Raw genomic sequence first — 25,682 nt, 5'->3', positions numbered from 1 at the left:
CAGCACGGAGCGGCGCTCTGGGGCTGGAGCCGACACTGGCGGGCGCTCTGGGGCTGGAGCCGACACTGGCGGGCGCTCTGGGGCTGGAGCCGACACTGGTGGGCGCTCTGGGGCTGGAGCCGACACTGGCGGGCGCTCTGGGGCTGGAGCCGACACTGGCGGGCGCTCTGGGGCTGGAGCCGACACTGGCGGGCGCTCTGGGGCTGGAGCCGACACTGGCGGGCGCTCTGGGGCTGGAGCCGACACTGCAGCAGAGGCCTTCCTCTTTAACCTCCGCTTCTGAGTGCGGGTCAGCCCATGAGGGCTGGACATGGGCTGGGAGGTGGTGCTGGTGCAAGGGATCCTCTCCTCTTGAAGGACCACTCTCTCCTTCTGCTGAACCATGTGAACAATAAACTGCTGGTATGACCAGCCCACCATTCTCTGGATCTGCAGAGGAAGAAGGGGCTTGTCCAGAGCAAAATTCAGGTGGGTTATCAGCAACCAGTCATTTAAATGTAGCCCCTCAGCTGCCTTACGGAATTTATCCGCAAACTCCTCTAGATCCGAGCCGCGTTGCTGCAGTGATTGTAGGTGTAGGAACTGGGAAATGCGGCTGGAGAGGGAGCCATCTTTACTCCGCTGGGTCCTCATGTGGCCAGTTCGTACTGTCACGATCCGATAAGGGGAAAAAGGGGCGAGGACCGAAATGCAGAGTAAAGTAAATATTTATTATAATAATACAAAAATAAAAAGGCAAAAACAGCAAAACAAACTACCCCGAGGGGGAAAACACTAAACTATAACACAAACAGAGAAACAAACTTGACTGGGTTGGCTGGACGAAGCAGGGCTGGACAGGGATCAAGACTGGAACACATACAGGATAGGAAAATATTGACAACGAACTGGCACAGGACAGCAGACATGAGGAGAATATAAGCAGGGTTAAATTAATACACAACAGATGAACATAATTAACTAATAATGGGTTAACAAGGAGGGTGGGACTAGACAATAGACGGGAGAGCACCTGACACAAGGAGACAACACAAGCCAGGTGCTCACATTAAACAAGACTAGAACACGCAGCCAATGAGAGAACTCATTAACCGCGTGTTCGTATGACAAGACACAAAGCACACAACAAAAGCACGCGACCCATGTAAACACAGAGCCACGTGCTTTGACAACAGACGCAAGACACGAGCACACGATAAGTGAACACCTTACCGTGCGCTCACATAAATGCAACGCGCATGTTTCATCTCAGCGCCAACCAAAACCGAAACCAACAAGACGGAGACGCTGAGACTGAAACAGCGCGATGCTGACGAAACAACACAAACACGAGTACAAGAGCGCGCGTCCCAAGGACGCGCAGACCCCGCGCGCCCGCGTCAAGCAGGAGCGCGCACGGTCCGCGCGCACCTTTGATGACGCGCACCCAGACAATGACAAAGTGCTCGACCCAAGAAAACTCGAGTCGAGCACTACAGGACAAGACAAAACAGAGCTAGTGTCTGGACTCTGCCACCAAAACAAGAATTTACAAGACCAGAGTGGCAGAACCCTGACATAAACATGTTAAGCTAAATGATTAAAGTACATCATTGATTCAACAAAGATTTCTTAACAACTTGAATAGGCATATTTGGATCTTTCTTTTCTTTGGATATAAAGTAAGTCACTGCACTGTTCGAATCCACTTTTGCTATTTTAACGATGGAAAAATACAGTCTGCCCCCGGCGCATGGTCTAATAGGGTTGTGCTTACTCTCTTAATGAGTTATGGGTGTGTTTTGAGCATAACGTGCATAAAACAAACCAGAGTCTCATCCCCCATTCCCTTTAAGAGTCAGTTGTGTCAAGCCATGGTGCATTTTCTTTTTACATGGCGGACCTTATAAGGGCCTACTCACACTATGCTATCCGAACCGTGCCCAGGCCCGTTTCGTTTGAGAAGTGTGAGTGCTCTGAATCGGGCTCAGGAGCCCGGTTCACTTTAATTAAAATTAATAATATGAAACAGTCCCTTAAATGTCACGTCTCGCTTTCAGTTTCGTACACAAGCGTACCACACCAAAGCCCGAAACTGAAAGCGAGACGTGACATTTAAGGGACTGTTTCATATGCGTTAATCATTCTTACTGTTCAATGAATGCAAACTGTTTATTATTAATTAATTAATAATTAATTAATTTATTATTATTATTATTATTAAATATAGTTTATTAAAGATGCAAACCTCTCACTGCACGAAAGCTCCGCACCTTCAGCAAACCTCCTGATTCCTGCAGCACGAGGACTTGTTTATTGTTTATGAGTGGCGGATCTGTTCGGCGAAATATTTGACTGCGTGTCACTGCATATCAAATGACTTAAACGACAATATAACTAAAGAAATCTCCACTGTGCTGAGCGAGAGCACTTCTGACCTGCGCATCATCGATGACGTAGGCGTGCCCAGGGCCGAATTTAATGTGAGTGCGGGAGGGGGGACAAGCGTGCTTTGGCCCGGTTAAAGGCAACTGTACAAAGTGAGAGTACACCCTAAATTGAAAAACTGAACACTTCAATAGCGAGAAAACAGTTAAACAGACTATCTGCAGCACGAGGATAAAGAACGAGCCTCCTCCATTCGGCCTCTTTACTTTCTCTTTTCTTTACTTTTACTCTGTACTTTACTCCTTTACTTTCGTGGATAAGGAAACGGTGTTGTACCCACTCCATTGAAGACATCCATTTGCCTACATATTTAATTTTGTTTGTTAAGCGCAAAGATTTGTTTCAAAACCATTTCTAAATTCAGTTCTAATTTCCAGCAAACGAATTAATAAGCAATAATAACGAAGTGTGCTCAAAAAACTGAATTATATCCAAATACACGTCCTATTCTTATATAGTCCCATATAGTGACGCAAACCCGACAGGTAGACAAATCTAAACTTGTTTTTATTAAAACAAACATAAATATGCATACATTAAATAATACTGATAATAATAATAATAATAATAATAACTAACAAATTGTCATGAATGAGCTGAAAAAAAGGCATGGAGGCATGAAGAAGGCATGGAGGTAGTGGTTTTTATATTTTTGTAGAAAATAATCATTTTTGTAACATTTTAATTTTTTTATTTTTTTCATATGTAAATATATTTGAGTATTGCTGTACATCCTGCGTGTATTAAGAAATGTGTAAGCATTTGGACCTGCATAGGCACATAACTAATGCACTCTGCGCTGGACTCTGGCGCAGTACATTTCAGTACCTCAAAAGAGCAACGTGCCAACAATGTGCCTTAACACACCTCCTTTATAGACCAGCACACCCATGAGTCCACAAAGTGGTGCAAATGTATTTGCTATTTAAACAACGTGGTGCAAAACGTGAAAATTAGGGTTGAGCTAGTCTTGCGCCTTACTGGCCGGATGTATGATAGAAAACAAGACGCTGCTTGTGTCAGGTGCTAGAAAAATATATCTTTCTGATCACAACATTAGAAAAGACTGGATGAACTTCCATGAAGTTCCAGACAGTGGTAAGACGAACTCTATCCTTTGTTCACATTAACCTTTGTTCACATTACCTTGACAATTTGTATATTTGTATCCACAACTTACTTCTATTTTTTAATTTATTTCTCTTTCTGATCCTGATTATTTTAGCATGGATAAAAAACGATGTGGTTTCGATTCATTATTGCTTTGCCTGCCATTGCAGAAAATTTTACATTGATTCTTTAATCCACCACACTATTTAAACGGTATACTCTGTATATATTCTGATAAGGATTTTTTTTCATTTCATAATCAAGATTACATTACAAGTTGACCTCAGAAACAGTACAAGATAAAAAAAGGGCAGTTTACGAACCCTTGAAAATGGACAGTTCAGCCAAAAATGAAAATTATTCTATCATTTACTCACTTCACTAGTTCAAAACCTTATTGAGTTTCATTCTTCTGTTGATAAGATATTTTGGAAAATGCTGATAGCTGGTAGATGTATTTATTTTTTTACCATGGAAGTGAGTGAATGATAGAAGAGTACTTTGTTGAACACAAAAGAAACTTATAAAGGTTTAAAAACCACATGAAGGAGGATCAATTCTATCCTTTTAGGCTCTACTTGGACTGAATCAAAATAATATCTTTAACAGTACCTGCTCTCTCCGGGTAGAAACGAGGTAATGGGAACGTTCTCCTGGCAGTCTTGGTCCGGGTGCCAACTGGCCTTGCAGGCGGAACAGAACTCAAGTGTGCAAACGCTGCACCGCACCAACTGCGGAAGTGCCGTGTCAGACTCCTTCAGCTGGCACACGGCCTGGCACGTGGAAGACGGGCACCAGGTCCGGCTTGGGTCCAGCAACACCTCTGTAGGGGGGTGAGAGATGAGAGATCAGACGCAGTTTCCGCGAGTGTATATTTTGAGCTGCTACAGCTGATGTTGGCTGACAGGTTGCCATGGTTACACAATCTGAAATAGAGGGGTTGTAGAAAAAAGCTGCTTTGGCCTCATCTGCCCCCAGGAACAAGATGTTTATCATAGCTGTGCATAAATTCATTAGTTAAATTAGTTTTCATTAGCACAAAAAGCCACATGAAGTCTGTGCATCCCAGTGATTTTACCATAGTTTGTGTCTAGACACAACAGGAGGTGGATACGCTGTTGTTTCAATCATAATTACGTTTGCTAGTAGCTAGATGTATGATTAAATGTGTGGTTCTTGTCTGTGCAAAAGAATCAGATGATCCCAGCAAGCATTTTTTGATGTCTAAACATAGTCTAAAACAAGACTAAATTTGGGCTGTCAGTGAAAATCTAATAGAGGTCTGTAAGAATAGGCCAAAACTAGACTAGTCATCAAATAAACAGAAATTCATTCATTTTCTTATCGGCTTAGTCCCTTTATTAATCTGGGGTCACCACAGCGGAATGAACCACCAACTTATCCAGCACATGTTTTACGCAGCGGATGCCCTTCCAGCCGCATCCCATCACTGGGAAACATTCATACACACTCGTTCACACACATACACAACGGACAATTTAAGGACGCTCGAACCAACGACCTTCTTGCTGTGAGGTGACAGCACTACCTACTGCGCCACCGCATCGCCCTATTTGACAACTAGTCTAGTTTTGGGCTATTCTTAGATGTCTATTAGATTTTCACTGACAGCCCAAATTTATCCTTGTTTTAGCCAAGCCGTTTACGTTTAAATGTCTATTAGACATCTATTAAACACAAAAATGTTAGCTGGATGGGTGATGTTTTGGGTTGTATTGGGTATTTGGTTTTTAGGGTGTTCTGGGTGGTCTCAGTGTCTCTTTTATTTTAGAAATAAGCACAAGTCAAGCTGTAACTTGAGCCCACTACCAGCTGCATTGACTTGACTATGTGTACTACAATACAAAACACATTGAAAATTACTATACTTCAAAAACACACAAAAACACATTTTTTCAGGCAGCATCCTTTATAAAACACCTGAAGGTTATCAAGTTTGATGACTATGAAAATATACTGAATTGTGACAGTGTAGTTTGTTTGTACAACAATAATAGTGGATATACTACTGTAAAAATATCAATTATTTAAGAAAACAAATGGCACCTTTTCTGTTTATTTACAATTTGAAATATGTTCTGGCTGCAAGAGTTGTGCTCTTTGACATTTATGTGTGTGTACTGTAAATATAAATACCTAAATATATAAATACCTAAATATATAAATACCTAAATATATATATATATATATATATATATATATATATATATATATATATATATATATATATATATATATATATATATATATATATATATATATATATATATATATATATATATAGTAGTTCTGGGAGGTTGCTAGTTGGCTTGTCACTATGAAACATTTTGCTTTGTAATATATTTTTACAGAAATGATTGTGGTAAGTAATAATATTGTAATTTTAAGAATATTTTAAACAGCATAATAATGAAAAAATGCATAAACACTTTAAAGGGACAATAACGTTTTTTTAAGGTTATTTAGATTCTGTAATTTGCTGTTAAATAAGTAAATGTCCTAATATAATCTTTGACTCCAGTGGTATAGAATGTAAATGCTCTTTTTTCAGAGCTCATTTAGACAACTTCTTCAAGAAAATGTGAAAATTCAGCTTCATTTTAGCATTCAGCAACCTGTCCTGAGCTCACTGACCCCTCTAACAGAGATTAGATGAGATAACAGGCTACGCAATCAGCTGATATTCATTTTTATGTAAACACAATTTTCATTCATTCATTTTCCTTCGGATTAGTCTCTAGTTCAGAGGTCACCACAGCGGAATGAACCACCAACTATTCCAGCATATGTTTTACCCAGCGGATGCCTTTCCAGCCACAACCCAGTACTGAAAAGCACCCATACACACTCACATTCACACACGCACTCATACACTACAGCCAATTTAGTTATTCAATTCACCTATACAGTATGACTTTGGACTGTGGAGGAAAGAGGAGCACCTGGAGGAAAACCACGCCAACACGAGGAGAACATGCAAACTCCACACAGAAATGCCAGCTGGCCCAGCCAGGACTTAAACCAACGACCTTCTTGCTGTGAGGCGACAGTGCTAATGACAGAGCATAATTAAGCATAATTTTACAATATTTTATTTATAAACCAAAAATGCTTGAGGTCATGTCCATGAATTGCACAATAAGTCAATTTCCTGATTATTGTCCTAGTTGCTGAGGCATTTCTAGGACAATGGTTCTTGGTGGTTACTAGGATTTTAGTGGGGATGTTCTAGGTGGTTTCTCTGGCCTAGCAATGTGAGTTTGTGCTCTAGGTGGTTGTTAGGTTGTTTCTAGAGCCTCAGTTCTTTCTGTTTGTTAAGAATTTGCTTATAGGGTATTCTGGATGTTTCAAGGGCACAATGCAAGGTGTTTACTGAGGTGTTTTGGATGGTTGCCATGGTATGGTAAGTGGTTTCTCAGTTGTTCTGAAACTTGCTAGGGCAATTTAGGTTATTTCAGGCCAGTGACCTGTGTAGCTCCAATAGCATTTTCGGCTGCTTTGTGTTGTTATGGGTGGTTGCTAGGATTTCTAGGATCTTGGCTGTTATTTCTACAGTATGAAAACTGTAAAAATGCAACATAAAATCCTGTGACCAGGTCAAAAGTAAGTTTCCTTAATGTATACTTGAATAACTGTAAATTGACTTTTCCAGAAATCTCTGCATGACACTTCATTTATGTTTTTTAATGGTTCTTTAGATCTTTTGTTCTCAGCAGTTATTTAAATACTTAAATCATACATTTATGATGATATGATTATAATATGATTATATAACATATAAGATCAAAAACATGATGAATAATGTTTATTGCATTCGTTTCGTTTTATATGTGTGACCATTAGGGCTGCACAATATATCGAAAAATTATGGTTATCATAATAATAGTATATGCAATATCCATATTGCAGAGTTTTCTGCGCCAAGTATTTGTGTGCTACATGCATAGCTTATTTATTAAATCTGACCAATCAGATGAGGCCTTTACTATCTTAATCCTCACCTCTTCAGTAGGCAAACCTAGAGATCAAAATAAATACTAATGATGGAAAGGAAAATGCCAACAGCCAATAAGAATCAGAATTTCCACCAAGGTTTTCAGTCATTCGTGTTGTTTTAAAATGCTCCGAAAAAAATATCTACTACCTGTTTATTTTAGTACGATCTAGGCTTGCCACGATAGACTGTGTTGACGGTGTTACCGGTGTTGTCACATGTCAATTAAGCGGTGGGGAAATTTCCTCATCGTCACAACCCTAGTACGGTCACTGCATTAAATAATGCTAATAAAATAGGATTTTGTAAAGTTAGTTATATTGCATGAAATATCATCACAACACTCAGCAACAATATCGCACATTTCCCAGTATTGTGCAGCCCTAGTTACCATGGTATTTAGTGGTTGTGTGAATGACACTGAGTCCCTTCTTTATATTAGTATCTCCCTCTGCTTGTGCTAGCTGTTTGTGATGGACACTGGTTAATCATATGACTTTCTCATTCCCACGGTTGTGTTTTTGTCTGTGTTATCAAGGTAGGATGTCTAGATTTAAGAAACATTGATGTATAACACTATGAATTAGCCAAATACTATAGTTTACCATAAAATTATTTGGTTCTCTGGATGATTGGTAGCTAAATTATATTTTGGGTGATCTATGGTTTTTTATGGCACTGCAAAGCTTTTATAAGATGGTTTTCTTCGGTGTCCTAGGTACAATATCTGCTTAGTGCTGACTGGCCAAAATTACTGCTCCCTAATCTAACCAAAACATGCATTTTAATATGGTTTTACTCACCCGCTCTGTCTAATGAATGCATAAAATGGTCTGTTAGTGACATATGGCTAAGCTCAGCTCTGTATGTAATGTGTGGTTGGGGCAATTATGATAAAAAAGAGGCCTTTCAGAATATCTGCTGACGGCCATTTTCAGCAGTCTCGTTGAGTCAGGATGTCATGCATTTTCATCCGTCCCCACATGCACTGTGAGTCTCTTACAAACCAAACACGCTCACGTTCGGTCACTCCATTTGACTTGGCAGGCCACGCGTGACTCCGCATGACCTCCTGGCTCTGTTTCTGGGAGTGTGTGGATAAGTTATAGCCACCATTACGCTTCAGTTTTCAGGGACACTGACAGGCTAAACGGATGCGTTTTTACTCTCTCGCTTTATTTGCAAGTCTCTCCTTTATGTGGAAGATGCTTCCACGGCTCTCAAACCAGAGAGAAACAGAGAGGGTGGCTCACAGCATGGGAACAACCGCCACACGTAACTACATTTATTTTCCTCCCTTGCCTCCTTTTCAAAGCAATGTAATGCACCGGAGGGGGTGGACAGAGAATATCTCTCAAGCAAATGCATCCAAATTCAAACTACTGGAGACTTATCAGAGTCTAACGTCTGGGATCCCCTACTGATGAGGAGGATGAAAGAGAAGTATAATGTGCTGGAGGATGGCACAAAGCCACGATTTCTAATCCGTTTCAGGGTACACGTATGCTTTTGATCAAGCGTATCCAATTAACACAAGTCTAATTTACTCTTACTCTGAGATTTCTGACTTGAAGCTAAATTTGTTACAATTATTAGCATTTCGGACAACTATACAGTCTAGACAATTCGGACTAATATACAGTACTATACAGTCTAGACAAATGCCAATATTCAATTATTCGATATTGTATCATTGCGATAATGAAGATGCACAATATCGATATCATGGGCCCTTAAAAATAAAGTGAATAATTAATCAACTTTTAGAGACTTTCAGGTTTTTGAATTGGCAGTTGATGTTCATCACAGTACACAACGCTTTAAGGGCACATATTTCACCCCTTTTTCAAGATTTAAGATAAGTCTTTTGTGTCTCCAGAATGTGTTTGTTAAGTTTCAGCTCAAAATACCCATCAGATTTTTTATTATACCTTTTTAAATCTGGGAGCTGTTAAGACATTGTAGCTGTGTTTGTTGCCTGTGCCTTTAACGCAATTGAGCTGGTTCTCCCTGCCTACCATTTCCAGGTGTGTGTCAGACCCTTAGTCTTCATGTAGATAAACAGCATAGTGACAGACAAGAATGGGGCATATCTCCCTTACTACAGTAAGAACTTTCCCAACTGTTATTTAATATTAATAATAATAATAATATTTGTTGTGGAGTTAATTCAAGCCTTTCTGCAACGATGAGTCACACACAATGGACCTGGATCCTATTTTGACGTCAGGAATTAAAAAAAAAAGACTTGTCTTTATATCATTTCAATATGACAGTGGACACACTATCCCTGCACACATTTCTGTCAGACTCACAGTTCAACTTCCAAAAGTAGATTTTCATCATAGGTGCCCTTTAATGACATTTTCACATGTTAATCTGGCCAACTATTTTGAAATGTATGTGACTATTTAAAGGCCTTTTGTTCGTTAACTCTGTGCAGGAAGGTAACATTTGTTAACATCAGTTAATTTAATAAAAAGTCAATGCAATGTAAATTACAAAATCATTTATTAATCTTGGGTGATATTTATATATGTTAAAATTCAGTAGTATTTTACTAACTTTACTACTAATATGGCCATTTCTTATATCCTGAGACAATGTTGTTTGTTTGTTCTGTTATACTAATAAATAATAACAATAATGTTTAAAAAATGAAAAAAAGCTATGTTTTTCAGCAGCAGGGACAGGATGACTGGTTGCAATCTAGGGAAAGATAAATGCGGTCAAGTACAGGGATATCCTGGACAAAAACCTTCTCCAGTGTGCTTAGGACCTGAGACTGGGCCAAAGGTTTACCTTCCAACAAGACAATGACCCTTAGCACACAGCTAAAATAACGAAGGAGTGGCTTCACAACAACTCCGTAATTGTTCTTGAATGGCCCAGCCAGAGCCCTGACTTAAACCCAATTGAGCATCTCTGGAGAAACTTTAAAATGGCAGTCCACCGACATTTACCACTCAACCTGACAGAACTGGAGAGGATCTGCAAGGTGGAATGATGGAGGATTCCCAAATCCAAATTTGAAAAACTTGCTGCATCTTTCCCAAAAAGACTCATGGCTGTATTAGATCAAAGGGGGCTTCTAGTAATTACTGAGCAAAGGGTCTGAATACTTAGGACAATCAGTTTTTCTTTTTTAATAAATCTGCAAAAATGCCAACAATTTTTTGTTTTTCTGTCAATATGAGCTGCTGCGTGCACATTAATGAGGAAAAAAAAAAGAACTTAAATGATTTTAGCAAGTGACTGCAATATAACAAAGAGTGAAAAATGTAAGGGGGTCTGAATACTTTTGTTCATGTGACTTTAGTTTAACATCCTTTTTGTAAATACTTTTTGAAGCTTAAGTCAATATCATGATAATACTATCTACCATGATAAAAGCTTTGGCAATTAATTGCAATAAGAAAATTTGATAGCGGAAGACACCTCTTTTTGCACATAAAGACTTTTATGTTATTCTTCAGCGTCAGTCTATTTAAATTCCAGGTTTAGTCCACTTTAACCATTGGCTCTATGTTATTAAATGGAGGGTTTGCAATGCTTAAAACAATGGATCATGAGCCCTGCTCTTGAAATGTTACTGCCAAAGAAATTGGGCATGTCACAGTTTAAAATGTCTACTTAAGAGGTGTTTTTAATCCCAGATTAATGTAATCCTGGATTTTAACTCTGTTCATAGTTTACCTTGGGTTCATACATAATAAACAGCTGAGGGATTTCCAATTTTAGTCACCAAGAACTAAACCTTACTACAACAGGACTGCTGGATGCTTTATTATGGTTGCGGTCTGCAATATTTTCTAATAATTCAATGGCCCACTGTACTGGAAACTACTGTACTACCTTACTTGTACTGGAAAGTAAAGTCCACATTACAGGCTCACTACTATTTTAAAATTACTGTAGTCTCTGTACTTAACTTAATTTGCATTATTTGTTAATAGAATGCATTACTCTCAGATAATATAACATTTACATTCAGTGATTCAATAGTGGCACAGAAATAATTGTAAATATATTGAAGAAATGTACATTTAAATTTTGTTTCTGTATTTTTGAACAGTATGTTGAATACTCATGCATGTTTGTTTAATACATGCTTACAGCTATTACTCCTGGTTATAAGCTTCTATGGATATTTTGCTTAAACATACAGTTATTCGCACTAAACCTATAAGGAAAGCAGAAGCAGGATTTGGTATTGCATATAAACACTAGAGAGATTACAGACTCTAGTATGAATTTATGCTGTGCTGCTCAAGCTGAATTAAATCCACAGTGCACTGCTCTTGTTCAAAGTTGACAAAAAAACACTTTTCATCATATAATCATATAATACAAGGATCTGTTTCACAGTCATCATATGACTATCAGCACTGGGAAAAATGAATCCAAAAAAGGTTTTAAAAAAATGTAGCAGAGTATTTTACCCAAACCTCAAGAGCTTGTTTAAATAATTAAATCCTAACATTAAGATTACATTAGGATTTTATTATATAAACTAAACATATACCACATGCTATATGCATATGTGTGGCAAGAAAACTTTTTTTGAGATTTAAAAAAAAATATATATATATATATTTTTTTTTTTTTAAAGATTTTTTCTTTTTTTTAAATCTTCCTTGTAGGTTTTAACTGCCCCAACACTGTAATAAGGTAAAGTTGTAACTAATGCAAAGCTCACAATGTCACTAACTTGGTCATCCACAGAAAAAAAGATGCATTAGAGGACAGGATAATGGCCAATTGATTCAACACTGCAGCTCACCAATACAGCACTAAACAGACAAGCTAATATCTTGACCTACAGTGTCTTGACATTTAAGAGAACTTGGACTGAAAAGCTTACTCTGAGTAAGTGTTGGTGAAAAGACAAAAGTGGTCCAAAGTTCACTTTAGTGATGAAATCAAGTTCAATTTATTTGGGTCTGATGGGAAACATTATGTTTGCTGCCAAACTAGGAAAAAGATTGTTTATACTCAAAGTTCATAAAGAAGTCAGTAAAGGTGGAGGTCACTTGACACATGACCGTGAATGTAAATGTTTATCAGAAGCTCCCTTGGCAAAATGCAACGCTTTCCTTGCTCGCATCATTCAATCAGCCAGTAATTTTCACACATGACAACTAGCCCAGTCACACAAGAAAACAGGTAAAGTGGTTCACTGAGGCTGAAATACTGAAATAATATAATGGCATGCACAGAGTCCTGATGTAAACCTGTTTGAAAATCCATGACGACAAAGTTCTGGCTAAGAAAATAGACTAGTGATGATTGTGAGAGACTAGTGATGTCCTGTGACTGCAGATGTGCTGAAGGCATTCAAAGTATGCACATTTCATACTCATTTTCAACTGCTGTAATCTTCTGATATTTACTTTCTTGGTACTACAATAACTGCTGTTCCCTAATTTTGACCACTGGGTTTTCCACAAAATAAAAGGCTTTTGTTAAAGTGACTTAAATATTTTGAAAATGCTGTTCTATTAAATTAAAATAAAAAAAAAAATGGAATTTCAAATACAATAAAAAAATATATTAAAGAATTCTTTTTACATTTTGATATCCAGAAATCTGCTAGGGTTTTCTAAACACATATTTAGAGACAAATAAAAATATGCAATTTGCAAGTAGATTCCCTGAATAAATTGTATTATTATTCTGTAACATTGCTAACCAGCCAGGCAAGGCAACATCGACGAAAAAAAAAAGTTCTGGAAACCTGTCTGAAAACAATCTCTTCAAAAAAAAAGATCTTTTAAAAACAAAGTCCAGTTTGATTTTTACAAAACGGACATGGCATTTCAAGTAAACGTGCAGATTTTCATGTGCTCTCTAATGATTTCTGCAGCAACCATGAAAAGAAAATCAGAGACCAGTTAACATAATGAGGTAGCATTAAACTGGATGTCGGCAGGTGGCAGGCTTCCATTGTTAGAAACACACACAGCACAGGTGAAACCCTCCATTCTACACCAGCATGAAGTCAGCCGGACCCACACGTGTCCTGTTGGAGTCCACTCACTCCCCTTTCATCCTCGCACACACACCTGCGCTGGCCTATTTGTCTCCTATGAGTCACTCTGAGTCATCTAGGACAGTAAGCATGGAGTTCACCAACAACAAACACGAACACGTGCCTCCTCAGCTGCCATCTGATGCTAATTGCCCCCCTGATGGACAGACAAGCCTCTTTCCACTTACCCTTCTCGAACTGCAGCTTCCTGTACCTCTGCATTATCTCTGTGGCCACCATGCATTCAATCTGAGAGAGAAAGACAGACAACAACAGCGATTTTGAAACAACGTGATCTGATGGGACACAAAAGCACTGTTCGCTTTATAGATATTGCATTTGACACTTCATTTTGATACGCACACACCCAACATCAACAGCTATGGTTTCTAATCTGATCTCTATCTTGAGATCAAAAAACACAGCAGGAATATGCATGCGTAATTTTGGTGCTGAAATGACATAATTTGCTCGAAAAGACTCTGCATCTGTGTTTGAGTCATCTGGTTTGATACCGAACGAGCTCACAATGAGCCTGCAATGGCGAGGAGGAACCCTGCCCTTGGACTGACCTCATACTTGGAAGGATTTCATAGTGCAAGCCACAGAGAGGAGTCAGACTGAAGAGGTTTTAGCATCCATTTTGCACACAAAAAATCCTCTTGATGAGATACAAGATCATTGTAAGGGTTTTCATTTGGATTTAAAGAATTTGTCTGCCATTTTGAAAGGTACAAAAATAAGAAAAAGTGCACTGCACCAGTTACAGATCTTTTAACCCCGTCAATGCCTCAGACATCTGATATGTAAGGCTATGAAGATATGTGATATGATACAAAATGGAAAACATTTCAGGATTTTCAAAGTCACTTAAAAACGAAGCTTGACTGCAAGTCCCCAATTCTCCCTAAAGCCACCCCCCTTTCTCCCTAAAGTCTAGAAGGGATACAGCTGCTCACATTAATATAGCATAATTTGTGACACTATAACAATATTTACACCTTTTACATTACTGTGAGTAGTGGGTTTAGGCTTGGGGTAGGGGTAGGCATTTATAAAATACAATTTAATAACAAATTTAATAAGTAATATGAATATTACATGGTATAATTACTGTTTCACATTACTGTGAGTGGTAGGTTTGGGGTTGGGGTAAGTGTTAATAAAATCCAATTTAATGAGTAATTATATGAAAAAAACTCAGTATAATAACTGTTTTACATTATTGTGATAGTTAGGTTTCGGGTTAGGGTAGACATTAATAAAATACAATTATTGGGTAACTTAATAAATAATACAAATACTTCTCGTTAATTTATGGCTACAGTGGTATCCAGTCTAGCAAAACTTTAAACCCTCTAGTATGGAAGAAATAACCCAGGCTAATTGGTAATACAGTACATGCAGTGCCTAATTTGTAAATTGTGAGGTCCCGGAGCAGATCGGGGTAACGGATGCTCGGGGGTGGGGGGGTGGGGGGTGGTGGTTGATTTTGGAATGCAGAGGGGTGTCGCGGACGCAGGACGAAAGTGAAAAGTGGGGGGGGGTTGTCGTGGACGAAAGTGAAGAGGGTTGGGGATTCGCGGAAGAAAGTGAAAGTGAACAGCAGACGGTGGAGGAGGGCGGTTGTGGAGGGGGATCTGAAAAATGAGGTGTTCCGGCACAAATTAAGCCTCGAGTACATGCCTCAGCCTACATTATTGCAAAACGTAAAATACGTTGCTTAGGGTACGTTTAGTTGCACGATTAAAATGACAAATCCACTAGAGGGCACCATCTACATTTTATGCAAATCTGAAATATAATATTTAGGTTTTATACATGTCCTTCACGTACACATCTACAAGAAGGAGGGGTTTGTCTTACAGATCACTTAGCAAGCTAGTGAACTAAACCCTTCCCTAAATCAAAAATAAAGGTAAAAGAAAAGTGTACAGTGGTCACAAAGTTTTACCTTGATTTTATTCATTCATTTTCCATCAACTTAGTCCCTTTATTCATCAAGTCGCCACAGCGGAATGAACCGCCAACTTATCCAGCATACGTTTTACACAGTAGATGCCCTTCTAGATGCAATCCAGTACTGGGAAACATCCAAACACTCATTCACACACATGCACTATGGCCAATTTAGTGCACGTCTTTGTGACTGAAAGTGCAAATCTTTGGACTGTGGGGGAAACCGGAGAACCTGGAGGAAACCCACACCAACACAGGGAGAACATGCAAACTCCACACAACAATGCCAACTGACCCAGCAGGGACTTGAACCAGCATCCTTTTTGCTGTGAGGCGACAGTGCTAACCACTGAGCCACCGTGTCACCGATACTCACATCAATATAGCATTATTTGTGTAACACTATAACACTAATTACTACTTTTACATTACTGTGAGTGGTAGGTTTAGGGTTAAGGTGGGGGTTAATAAAATACAAATTAATGAGTAATTTAATAAATAATTTAAATAATACTCATAATAATAATAATATAATAATTACTGTTTTACATTATTGTGATAGTTAGGTTTTGAGGGTAGACATTAATAAAATACAATTATTGGGTAACTTAATAAATAATGCAAATACTTTTCGTTAACTCACTGCCACAGCTGTCTCCCTTCTAGCAACAACCACAGACCCTCTAGTATGGAAGAAACAACCCAGGGTCATTGGAAATACATGCCTCTGCCTACATTTTTGCAAAATCTAAAATACATTGCTCTGGGAACATTTAGTTGCACGATTCAGATGACAAATCCACTAGAGGTCTACATTTTATGCGAATCTGAAATATACTGTAATATGAATGTTTTTTACACAACATTCATGTACACATCCACAACGCGGGGCTTGTCTTACCTAGTGAACTAGTGAGTTAAACCCTTTCCTAAACCCAACCAATAAGGTATTCAAAAGCAAACGTTAGAGAAAAGTGTACAGTGTTCACACAGTTCTACCTTGATTTTACATTACTTTTATTTCTATTGTGAAACTGTACTTCACTGGTCTCAAACCCAAGCATTCTGGATTAAAACTATAACACCATATAACGTACAGTGAGCTACCGAGCAAACTAAACATACAAGAAAAGTTCTCCATATGGAGATAGATAGATGAGACAAATGTATTCTTCTATAAATAATATACACTGTTAAGTAGCTTTGTGTTATTTATTTGTTTTTCAAAAACATAATTAATAATTTAATTGTAAATAATAGGTCCCTGTAAATATCATAAGTGTGAAAAGGAACTAAAGTTGTTGGCATCAAACTGGCCCATATCATTCATTTAACCTAGAAACTGCAGTCAAACATACAATGAAGTATGTTTTAGCGGTTTTACAAAAATGTAACTGAAGCATGTGTTTTAAATGAGCCTGTGTTTGGAAGAAAGCTGTCATGTTTACATGTAACTAATCTGTACTGCTTATGATCAGTAATTGTTTAGTTTATAGTTTATATCACAGCCTCTTCAAACTACGTCCAAGTTATTTAAACGCTGCTCTGTTATTACAGGGACCCTGATGTCACATATTCTCGCTCCTAAAGATGACACTGAAGAAAACAAACTATGTGACTGACTGGTTGCTTTATATATCAGTCAGCTGCCCGTACCGTTTTTGGCCAATTAAGCTGCTCTGAATTCCAAAGTTCCTTCTTTCAAGACTATAATACCACTAACTATTTTCAACTCTGGGTTATAATAGCAAATATTTAACATTTAAATTACAGTTATATTTATTATTATGGTTATGTCACACATAAAAAGAGGTCACATTTTCATGTTGTGAAAGGATGTATGTTCCGAAAACAGATATTATTTTATCTCCAAATTCTGATATTTTCCATTAAATTTTTCTCTGGAATTTCCAGATTTTTCAAGTCCAGATGATCGAGTATATGTAGAGCAGACTACACAATTAAATAGTTATTTTTTACAGTTTAAAATTACAAATAAATAATATTTATCTTTAATATTTAATAAAATAATAACATTTCAGCAACAGGGTGGCACAGTGGGTGTATCGGTGTTTGCCAGTAATGGTTTGCAGTTGAAAGGACATCCGCTGCTTAAAACATATGCTGGATAAGTTGGCGGTTCATTCCGCTGTGGTGACCCCGGATTTCTAAACACATATTGTGGCTTAGTCCTGAAGAAAATGAATAAATGAATAATAATTTTTTATTTTTTATTTAATTTAAAATATGATTTAATCCTATAAAAGCTGAATTTTCAAAGCCAAAACAATGTTTTTAAAGGAAGTAGAATGCAAACATTCTCAAAATATTCTGGACGATAACAAAGTGCAAAAGGAAAACATTATTTTGAATAAAAGGCTTTTGTAAGTGTTTACTGTCTTTAACCAATTAAATTAATACATCCTGTCAGAATAAATGAAATCTTTTAATCTTAGAACAGTAGCGTATCCTGACATTACCTCAGTTTCTTGTAAATGTCCACGTTTTGGACAGGCTGAGTCTGGACAGCTGATGGCGGTTTCAAAGCCCTCTTTGATGAGAAGTTCCACGTACTGTTTCAGGCACTTTAAGACACAAGACATTAAAAAGTATTCAATAAAACATAACATACTGAAAAATACATTATATTCAAGCAAATTCATTTGATTTTCTGTTTAAATTGCTCACTGTTTCTGCGAGAGTGTGAGTACAGCGGCACTTAACCACTCGTAATGAACTGTTAACATCCTCAAAACAATTACAGAGTGTAACATCTCAATTTAACGAAGACGCAGTCACTTGTCCAAGACTAATTATCCTCCAATGTTAGCAATTTGCGAACTCACTGTTTTAACAGGCTATGAAAAAACAAGCTTATTTTATTATTTATTTAATGCTTCACGGGAAAAATAGGTCACATTTTCAATAAAATAAAATAAAATAAAATAAAATAAAATAAAATAAAATAAAATAAAATAAAATAAAATAAAATAAAATAAAATAAAATAAAATAAAATAAAATAAAATAAAATAAAATAAAATAAAATAAAATAAAATAAAATAAAATAAATAAAAAAAATAAAATAAAATAAAATAAAATATCTTTTTTTATTTGGACAAAACCTAAAAATGTTTTTTGAGATTTTAGGAATGTTTGGCAAGGCAGACTGAGGGAGTTTCCATGAACATGCTTTGCTTAAAACACAAAGACAGTTTTGTCTCTAGTGAGCTCAGACAGAAGCAAGACAAGGCTTTTCAGAGTAGATGAGGAGATGTTTTGCCTTTACCCTGCTCTAGTGGCTTCCTTTTCCCAAATGTTGCCTCCAACATCAAGATATAAATAAAAAAGGTCTCAGAACAGTCTAAAAACACAACAGAAAGAAACTGCTCCCAGAACGGCAAATCTCAGAGGGCTGAAGATGCCTTCGATGTTTATTACTGGACTGTGAATTGCAGCGCTGAAATGAAAAACAGTTCAGTTGGCCTGTGGAGATTCTGTGTATAGCTGTGAATCCTGTGCTTAAATATAGACACGCTTCAAAATGACTGAGGCTTATGTAAGAATCTCGCAGATAGTTTTTTTTAGACATTCCATTCCGATATTAGTGCAACCTAAAGACAGGAATCAAGAATGAAATAATCTTCATTCTTACAAATGTGGCAAAGGATACATCTTATTTTTAACTTGGGGTAAATTATATATTTGCATTCAAATTTCTTGATTTTAAATCTTTTTAATAAAAATAAAAAAAAAAAACATAAAATTGCACTATGTTTAGATGGTATTTACCTATATTCATAGTTTTTTTTAGGATAAAATAAAATATGTAAGCAGTGATTAAATGCATGCTTAGATTGTACCTATTTTTCATAATTCTATATTTATTTTGTCAATCCATTTTTTTATTCATGCATTTCATTTTATGCAAATAAAGTAAAATAAAAACAAAACATTTATTAAGCTAAAATAAATATATGCTGTTATTAAATGCATGTTTAAATTGTGCCTGTTTTCATTTGATCAGTGTTATTCCATGCTATTTACTGTATTCATTGCATTTTATGTAAATAAATCAAAACCAAAAAAACCCAAACGAAACAAAAACCAAACAAAACAAAAACCAAATTAACCAAAAATTAAACCAAAGCAAACAAATACCAAAATAAAACAAAGCAAACAAAAACAAATAAAAACAAAACAAAAAACAAATTAAACAAAACCCAACCAAAAATTAAACCAAACAAATACCAAACTCAAACAAAGTGAACAAAACCTAATAAAAACAAATCAAACCAAACAAAAACAAACCAAACCAAATCATACTAAAAACAAAACCCAAACAAATATCAAACAAATACCAAACTCAAACAAAGTGAACAAAACCTAATAAAAACAAATCAAACCAAACAAAAACAAACCAAACCACATCATACTAAAAACAAAACAAAACCCAAACAAATATCAAACAAATACCAAACTCAAACAAAGTGAACAAAACCTAATAAAAACAAATCAAACCAAACAAAAACAAACCAAACCAAATCATACTAAAAACAAAACCCAAACAAATACCAAACTCAAACAAAGTGAACAAAACCTAATAAAAACAAATCAAACCAAACAAAAACAAACCAAACCAAATCATACTAAAAACAAAACAAAACCCAAACAAATATCAAACAAATACCAAACTCAAACAAAGTGAACAAAACCTAATAAAAACAAATCAAACCAAACAAAAAACAAACCAAACCACATCATACTAAAAACAAAACAAAACCCAAACAAATATCAAACAAATACCAAACTCAAACAAAGTGAACAAAACCTAATAAAAACAAATCAAACCAAACAAAAACAAACCAAACCAAATCATACTAAAAACAAAACAAAACCCAAACAAATATCAAACAAATACCAAACTCAAACAAAGTGAACAAAACCTAATAAAAACAAATCAAACCAAACAAAAACAAACCAAACCATACTAAAAACAAAACAAAACCCAAACAAATATCAAACAAATACCAAACTCAAACAAAGTGAGCAAAACCTAATAAAAACAAATCAAACCAAACAAAAACAAACCAAACCAAATCATACTAAAAACAAAACCCAAACAAATATCAAACAAATACCAAACTCAAACAAAGTGAACAAAACCTAATAAAAACAAATCAAACCAAACAAAAACAAACCAAACCAAATCATACAAAAAACAAAACAAAACCCAAACAAATATCAAACAAATACCAAACTCAAACAAAGTGAGCAAAACCTAATAAAAACAAATCAAACCAAACAAAAACAAACCAAACCAAATCATACAAAAAACAAAACAAAACCCAAACAAATATCAAACAAATACCAAACTCAAACAAAGTGAGCAAAACCTAATAAAAACAAATCAAACCAAACAAAAACAAAACAAACCATACTAAAAACAAAACAAAACCCAAACAAATATCAAACAAATACCAAACTCAAACAAAGTGAACAAAACCTAATAACAAATCAAACCAAACAAAAACAAACCAAACCAAATCATACTAAAAACAAAACAAAACCCAAACAAATATCAAACAAATACCAAACTCAAACAAAGTGAACAAAACCTAATAAAAACAAATCAAACCAAACAAAAACAAACCAAACCATACTAAAAACAAAACAAAACCCAAACAAATATCAAACAAATACCAAACTCAAACAAAGTGAGCAAAACCTAATAAAAACAAATCAAACCAAACAAAAACAAACCAAACCAAATCATACTAAAAACAAAACCCAAACAAATATCAAACAAATACCAAACTCAAACAAAGTGAGCAAAACCTAATAAAAACAAATCAAACCAAACAAAAACAAACCAAACCAAATCATACTAAAAACAAAACCCAAACAAATATCAAACAAATACCAAACTCAAACAAAGTGAACAAAACCTAATAAAAACAAATCAAACCAAACAAAAACAAACCAAACCACATCATACTAAAAACAAAACAAAACCCAAACAAATATCAAACAAATACCAAACTCAAACAAAGTGAACAAAACCTAATAAAAACAAATCAAACCAAACAAAAACAAACCAAACCAAATCATACTAAAACAAAACCCAAACAAATACCAAACTCAAACAAAGTGAACAAAACCTAATAAAAACAAATCAAACCAAACAAAAACAAACCAAACCACATCATACTAAAAACAAAACAAAACCCAAACAAATATCAAACAAATACCAAACTCAAACAAAGTGAACAAAACCTAATAAAAACAAATCAAACCAAACAAAAACAAACCAAACCAAATCATACTAAAAACAAAACAAAACCCAAACAAATATCAAACAAATACCAAACTCAAACAAAGTGAACAAAACCTAATAAAAACAAATCAAACCAAACAAAAACAAACCAAACCACATCATACTAAAAACAAAACAAAACCCAAACAAATATCAAACAAATACCAAACTCAAACAAAGTGAACAAAACCTAATAAAAACAAATCAAACCAAACAAAAACAAACCAAACCAAATCATACTAAAAACAAAACAAAACCCAAACAAATATCAAACAAATACCAAACTCAAACAAAGTGAACAAAACCTAATAAAAACAAATCAAACCAAACAAAACAAACCAAACCAAATCATACTAAAAACAAAACAAAACCCAAACAAATATCAAACAAATACCAAACTCAAACAAAGTGAACAAAACCTAATAAAAACAAATCAAACCAAACAAAAACAAACCAAACCAAATCATACTAAAAACAAAACAAAACCCAAACAAATATCAAACAAATACCAAACTCAAACAAAGTGAACAAAACCTAATAAAAACAAATCAAACCAAACAAAAACAAACCAAACCATACTAAAAACAAAACAAAACCCAAACAAATATCAAACAAATACCAAACTCAAACAAAGTGAGCAAAACCTAATAAAAACAAATCAAACCAAACAAAAACAAACCAAACCAAATCATACAAAAAACAAAACAAAACCCAAACAAATATCAAACAAATACCAAACTCAAACAAAGTGAGCAAAAACCTAATAAAAACAAATCAAACCAAACAAAAACAAACCAAACCATACTAAAAACAAAACAAAACCCAAACAAATATCAAACAAATACCAAACTCAAACAAAGTGAACAAAACCTAATAAAAACAAATCAAACCAAACAAAAACAAATCAAACCAAATCATACTAAAAACAAAACAAAACCCAAACAAATATCAAACAAATACCAAACTCAAACAAAGTGAACAAAACCTAATAAAAACAAATCAAACCAAACAAAAACAAACCAAACCATACTAAAAACAAAACAAAACCCAAACAAATATCAAACAAATACCAAACTCAAACAAAGTGAACAAACCTAATAAAAACAAATCAAACCAAACAAAAACAAACCAAACCATACTAAAAACAAAACAAAACCCAAACAAATATCAAACAAATACCAAACTCAAACAAAGTGAACAAAACCTAATAAAAACAAATCAAACCAAACAAAAACAAACCAAACCAAATCATACTAAAAACAAAACAAAACCCAAACAAATATCAAAAAAATACCAAACTCAAACAAAGTGAGCAAAACCAAACCAAACCCAAAACAAACAAAACATAAAACCATATCAAACACAATGAAAACCAAACAAAACAAAAAACCAAACTCAAACAAAGCAAACAAAAACCAAACAAAAACAAATCAAATCAAACAAAAAAGAAACCAAACTAAACCAAATCAAACAAAAAACAAAACAAAACAAAAACTAAACCAAACAAAAACCAAACTCAAACAAAGTAAACAAAAAACAAATCAAACCAAACTAAACACAAACCAAACCTAAAACAAAGCGAACAAAACAAAACAAACACCAAACCAAACCAAAGCAAAACAAATGAAAACCAAACAAATTAAAACCCTAACAAAACAAAAACCAAACCAAACAAATACCAAACTTAAACAAAATGAACAAAAAAAACAACGAATCAAACCAAACAAAAAACAAACCAAACAAACCAAACCCAACAAAAAAAAAAACAACAAATCAAACAAAACAGAAAACAAACCAAACCAAACAAAACTAAAACCAAACCAAACAAATACCAAACTCAAACAAAGTGAACAAAAACCAAACAAAAAACAAACCAAACCAAACAAAAACTAAACCAAACCAAAATCAAACCAAACCAAACCAAACAAAAAACAAACAAAACAAAACCAAAACCATGACGTTTCAGAATCTGGTTAATTATTTTGAAAGTAAAATACAAATGTTTTTGACCATTGAAATCTATTACTCACCATGGTGCAGAAGACGCATTGGCACTGGGTGATTGTAGTCATTTGCTCCAAGGGAAACTCTCCCAGGCACAGCTTACAGGACACAAGCGGGTCCAGGGCCAAATCCCAGGTAGGTCGGTACCTTGCTGTGGTCATGATGCCTGCCGCGCAGCTGAAAAGCACAAAATAGCTGCTATTAGAGACAGTCTGCACACTTTAATACACCTAAACAAACATTGCAAAGCTTTTAACCGCCATCAATCTGAAGTGCCGACGGTAAGTGCTCCTCTAATGCTAATATCCACGACATCGCAAAACACCAACCCGCTAAATGCACATTAAATTAGCTGCTTCTCTTTTTAGAGAAGGTCTAACAGATGCAGCGACGAAAGGGTCAAATACATTTACCCGCATTTACAGATTATGTAACCATAGGCCTGGCCATGAAATGCTTTTCGCTACTCTAGTCTGACTGTAATAGAAAGAGAAGTCGGGCCGGATAGACAGAGCAATTTTTCCTCTTCAGCTACTGAACGAAAGATGACTTCACTGCGTGGTGCTCCTTAAATGAGAAGGTCAGGAGAGAGAGAGAGAGAATCTTTACTCTCTGCCTACGACTCTCCTTTTTTGCATTTTTTCAGAGAGGGTTATTTTTGGAAGTCTCGACTATGAGACGCTTTTATTTTCTCAGGCTGAAGTGGGCCGCTGTGCTACAAGAGGCTCGTGTTTTTAAGTGTTTACAGGAAGTGAGAACATCAGTACTTGGTTGATGGGTAACGGGGGAAATGAGGCACAAATGCTTCTGCCGATGGCACTACGGGCACCTGAGGCATGGTGTGTTTTGCACTTGTGGCAGGATGAGGGAAGATACTTCAGTCAGATATCTTATGCTTATCACACTCAAAAATCATTCAGGAGGCTTTTATAAACATTTCAGTAAGCTTTGGAGCTAGCACTCAGAAGATATCACTGGGGTTTGCAATTTTGGCAAAGATTTATTTCGATAACAAAAGAGTAGGATAGGGACAGTTCATCCACAAATTAAAATATATTCACCCTCAAGTGGTGCCAACCCTTCTATATATAAATGTTTTTCTGTTGAACTGGTAGCCATGGACTTTCTTTGGAAGGAAACAAATAATATGGATGCCAACTCGTTCCAGCATTCTTTCAAATATCTTCTTTTGTGTTTTAAGAAAAAAGATACTGCATTTTATTTGATTGTAATAAAAGGAACACCACTTTTTTTTTTTTTGGAAAAGGGCTCATTTTACAACTCTCCTAGATTTAAACGGTTGCATTTTACCATTTCTTAATTTATCTAGCTGACCTCTGGGTCTGGCAGGTGCACTTTTATCTTAGCTTAGCATAAACCATTAAATCAGATTAGATAATTAGCCTGTCACTCAAAAATGACCACGGATTTTCAGTGAATTTCCCATATAAAGAACTCCAACTTTGTCCTTTTTACAAGATATAAAATAGGTCTTTTGTGTCTCCATTATTTAATAAACCCTGTTGAAAATGTCAGATTTTGGGCCAGGTTGAATTGTTCAACACCCACTCTTGAAACATTTTTCTTTAGAGAAGGATAACCACACACACATAGCAAATTTTCTCTGGCCCACAAAATCAGGTTTGGCTTGGCCCACATGCTGCAGTAAATTATGTTACATGACTGGACCAAGGCTGGCTTCCAGACAAGGGCCAAACATGAACCATATCTGGGTCAAGTCTCAGCCAAGTTAATAACTCATAGCTGGGCCAGAGAGGTTTGTCTGTCAAGATTGCAATGAAATTGATAAACCCATGAAGCA

At 35.7% G+C, this 25,682-nt stretch overlaps 1 protein-coding gene across 2 annotated transcripts in view; it reads right to left on the bottom strand.

Moving 5' to 3' along the window:
• The window catches only part of rnf144aa (ring finger protein 144aa), an 86,849-nt gene that overhangs the window by 21,220 nt on the left and 39,947 nt on the right, over positions 1–25,682 (bottom strand). The window contains exons 2-5 of one of the 2 annotated variants that reach the window (XM_056476665.1): positions 23,887–24,037; positions 18,023–18,127; positions 13,772–13,832; positions 4,150–4,360 (exon numbers count right to left, since the gene is read on the bottom strand). In XM_056476665.1, coding sequence (XP_056332640.1) covers positions 4,150–4,360; positions 13,772–13,832; positions 18,023–18,127; positions 23,887–24,021 — 512 coding nt within the window. In that variant the 5' untranslated portion in view covers positions 24,022–24,037. The remainder of the gene's footprint in view (positions 1–4,149; positions 4,361–13,771; positions 13,833–18,022; positions 18,128–23,886; positions 24,038–25,682) is intronic. The other variant, XM_056476664.1, reaches the window with a different exon arrangement.

This window comes from Danio aesculapii, chromosome 17, assembly GCF_903798145.1.
Source record: "Danio aesculapii chromosome 17, fDanAes4.1, whole genome shotgun sequence".
NCBI lineage: Eukaryota > Metazoa > Chordata > Actinopteri > Cypriniformes > Danionidae > Danio > Danio aesculapii.
The sequence above is the reverse complement of the archived record's forward strand: the minus strand, read 5'-3'. Positions and strand labels throughout refer to the sequence as shown.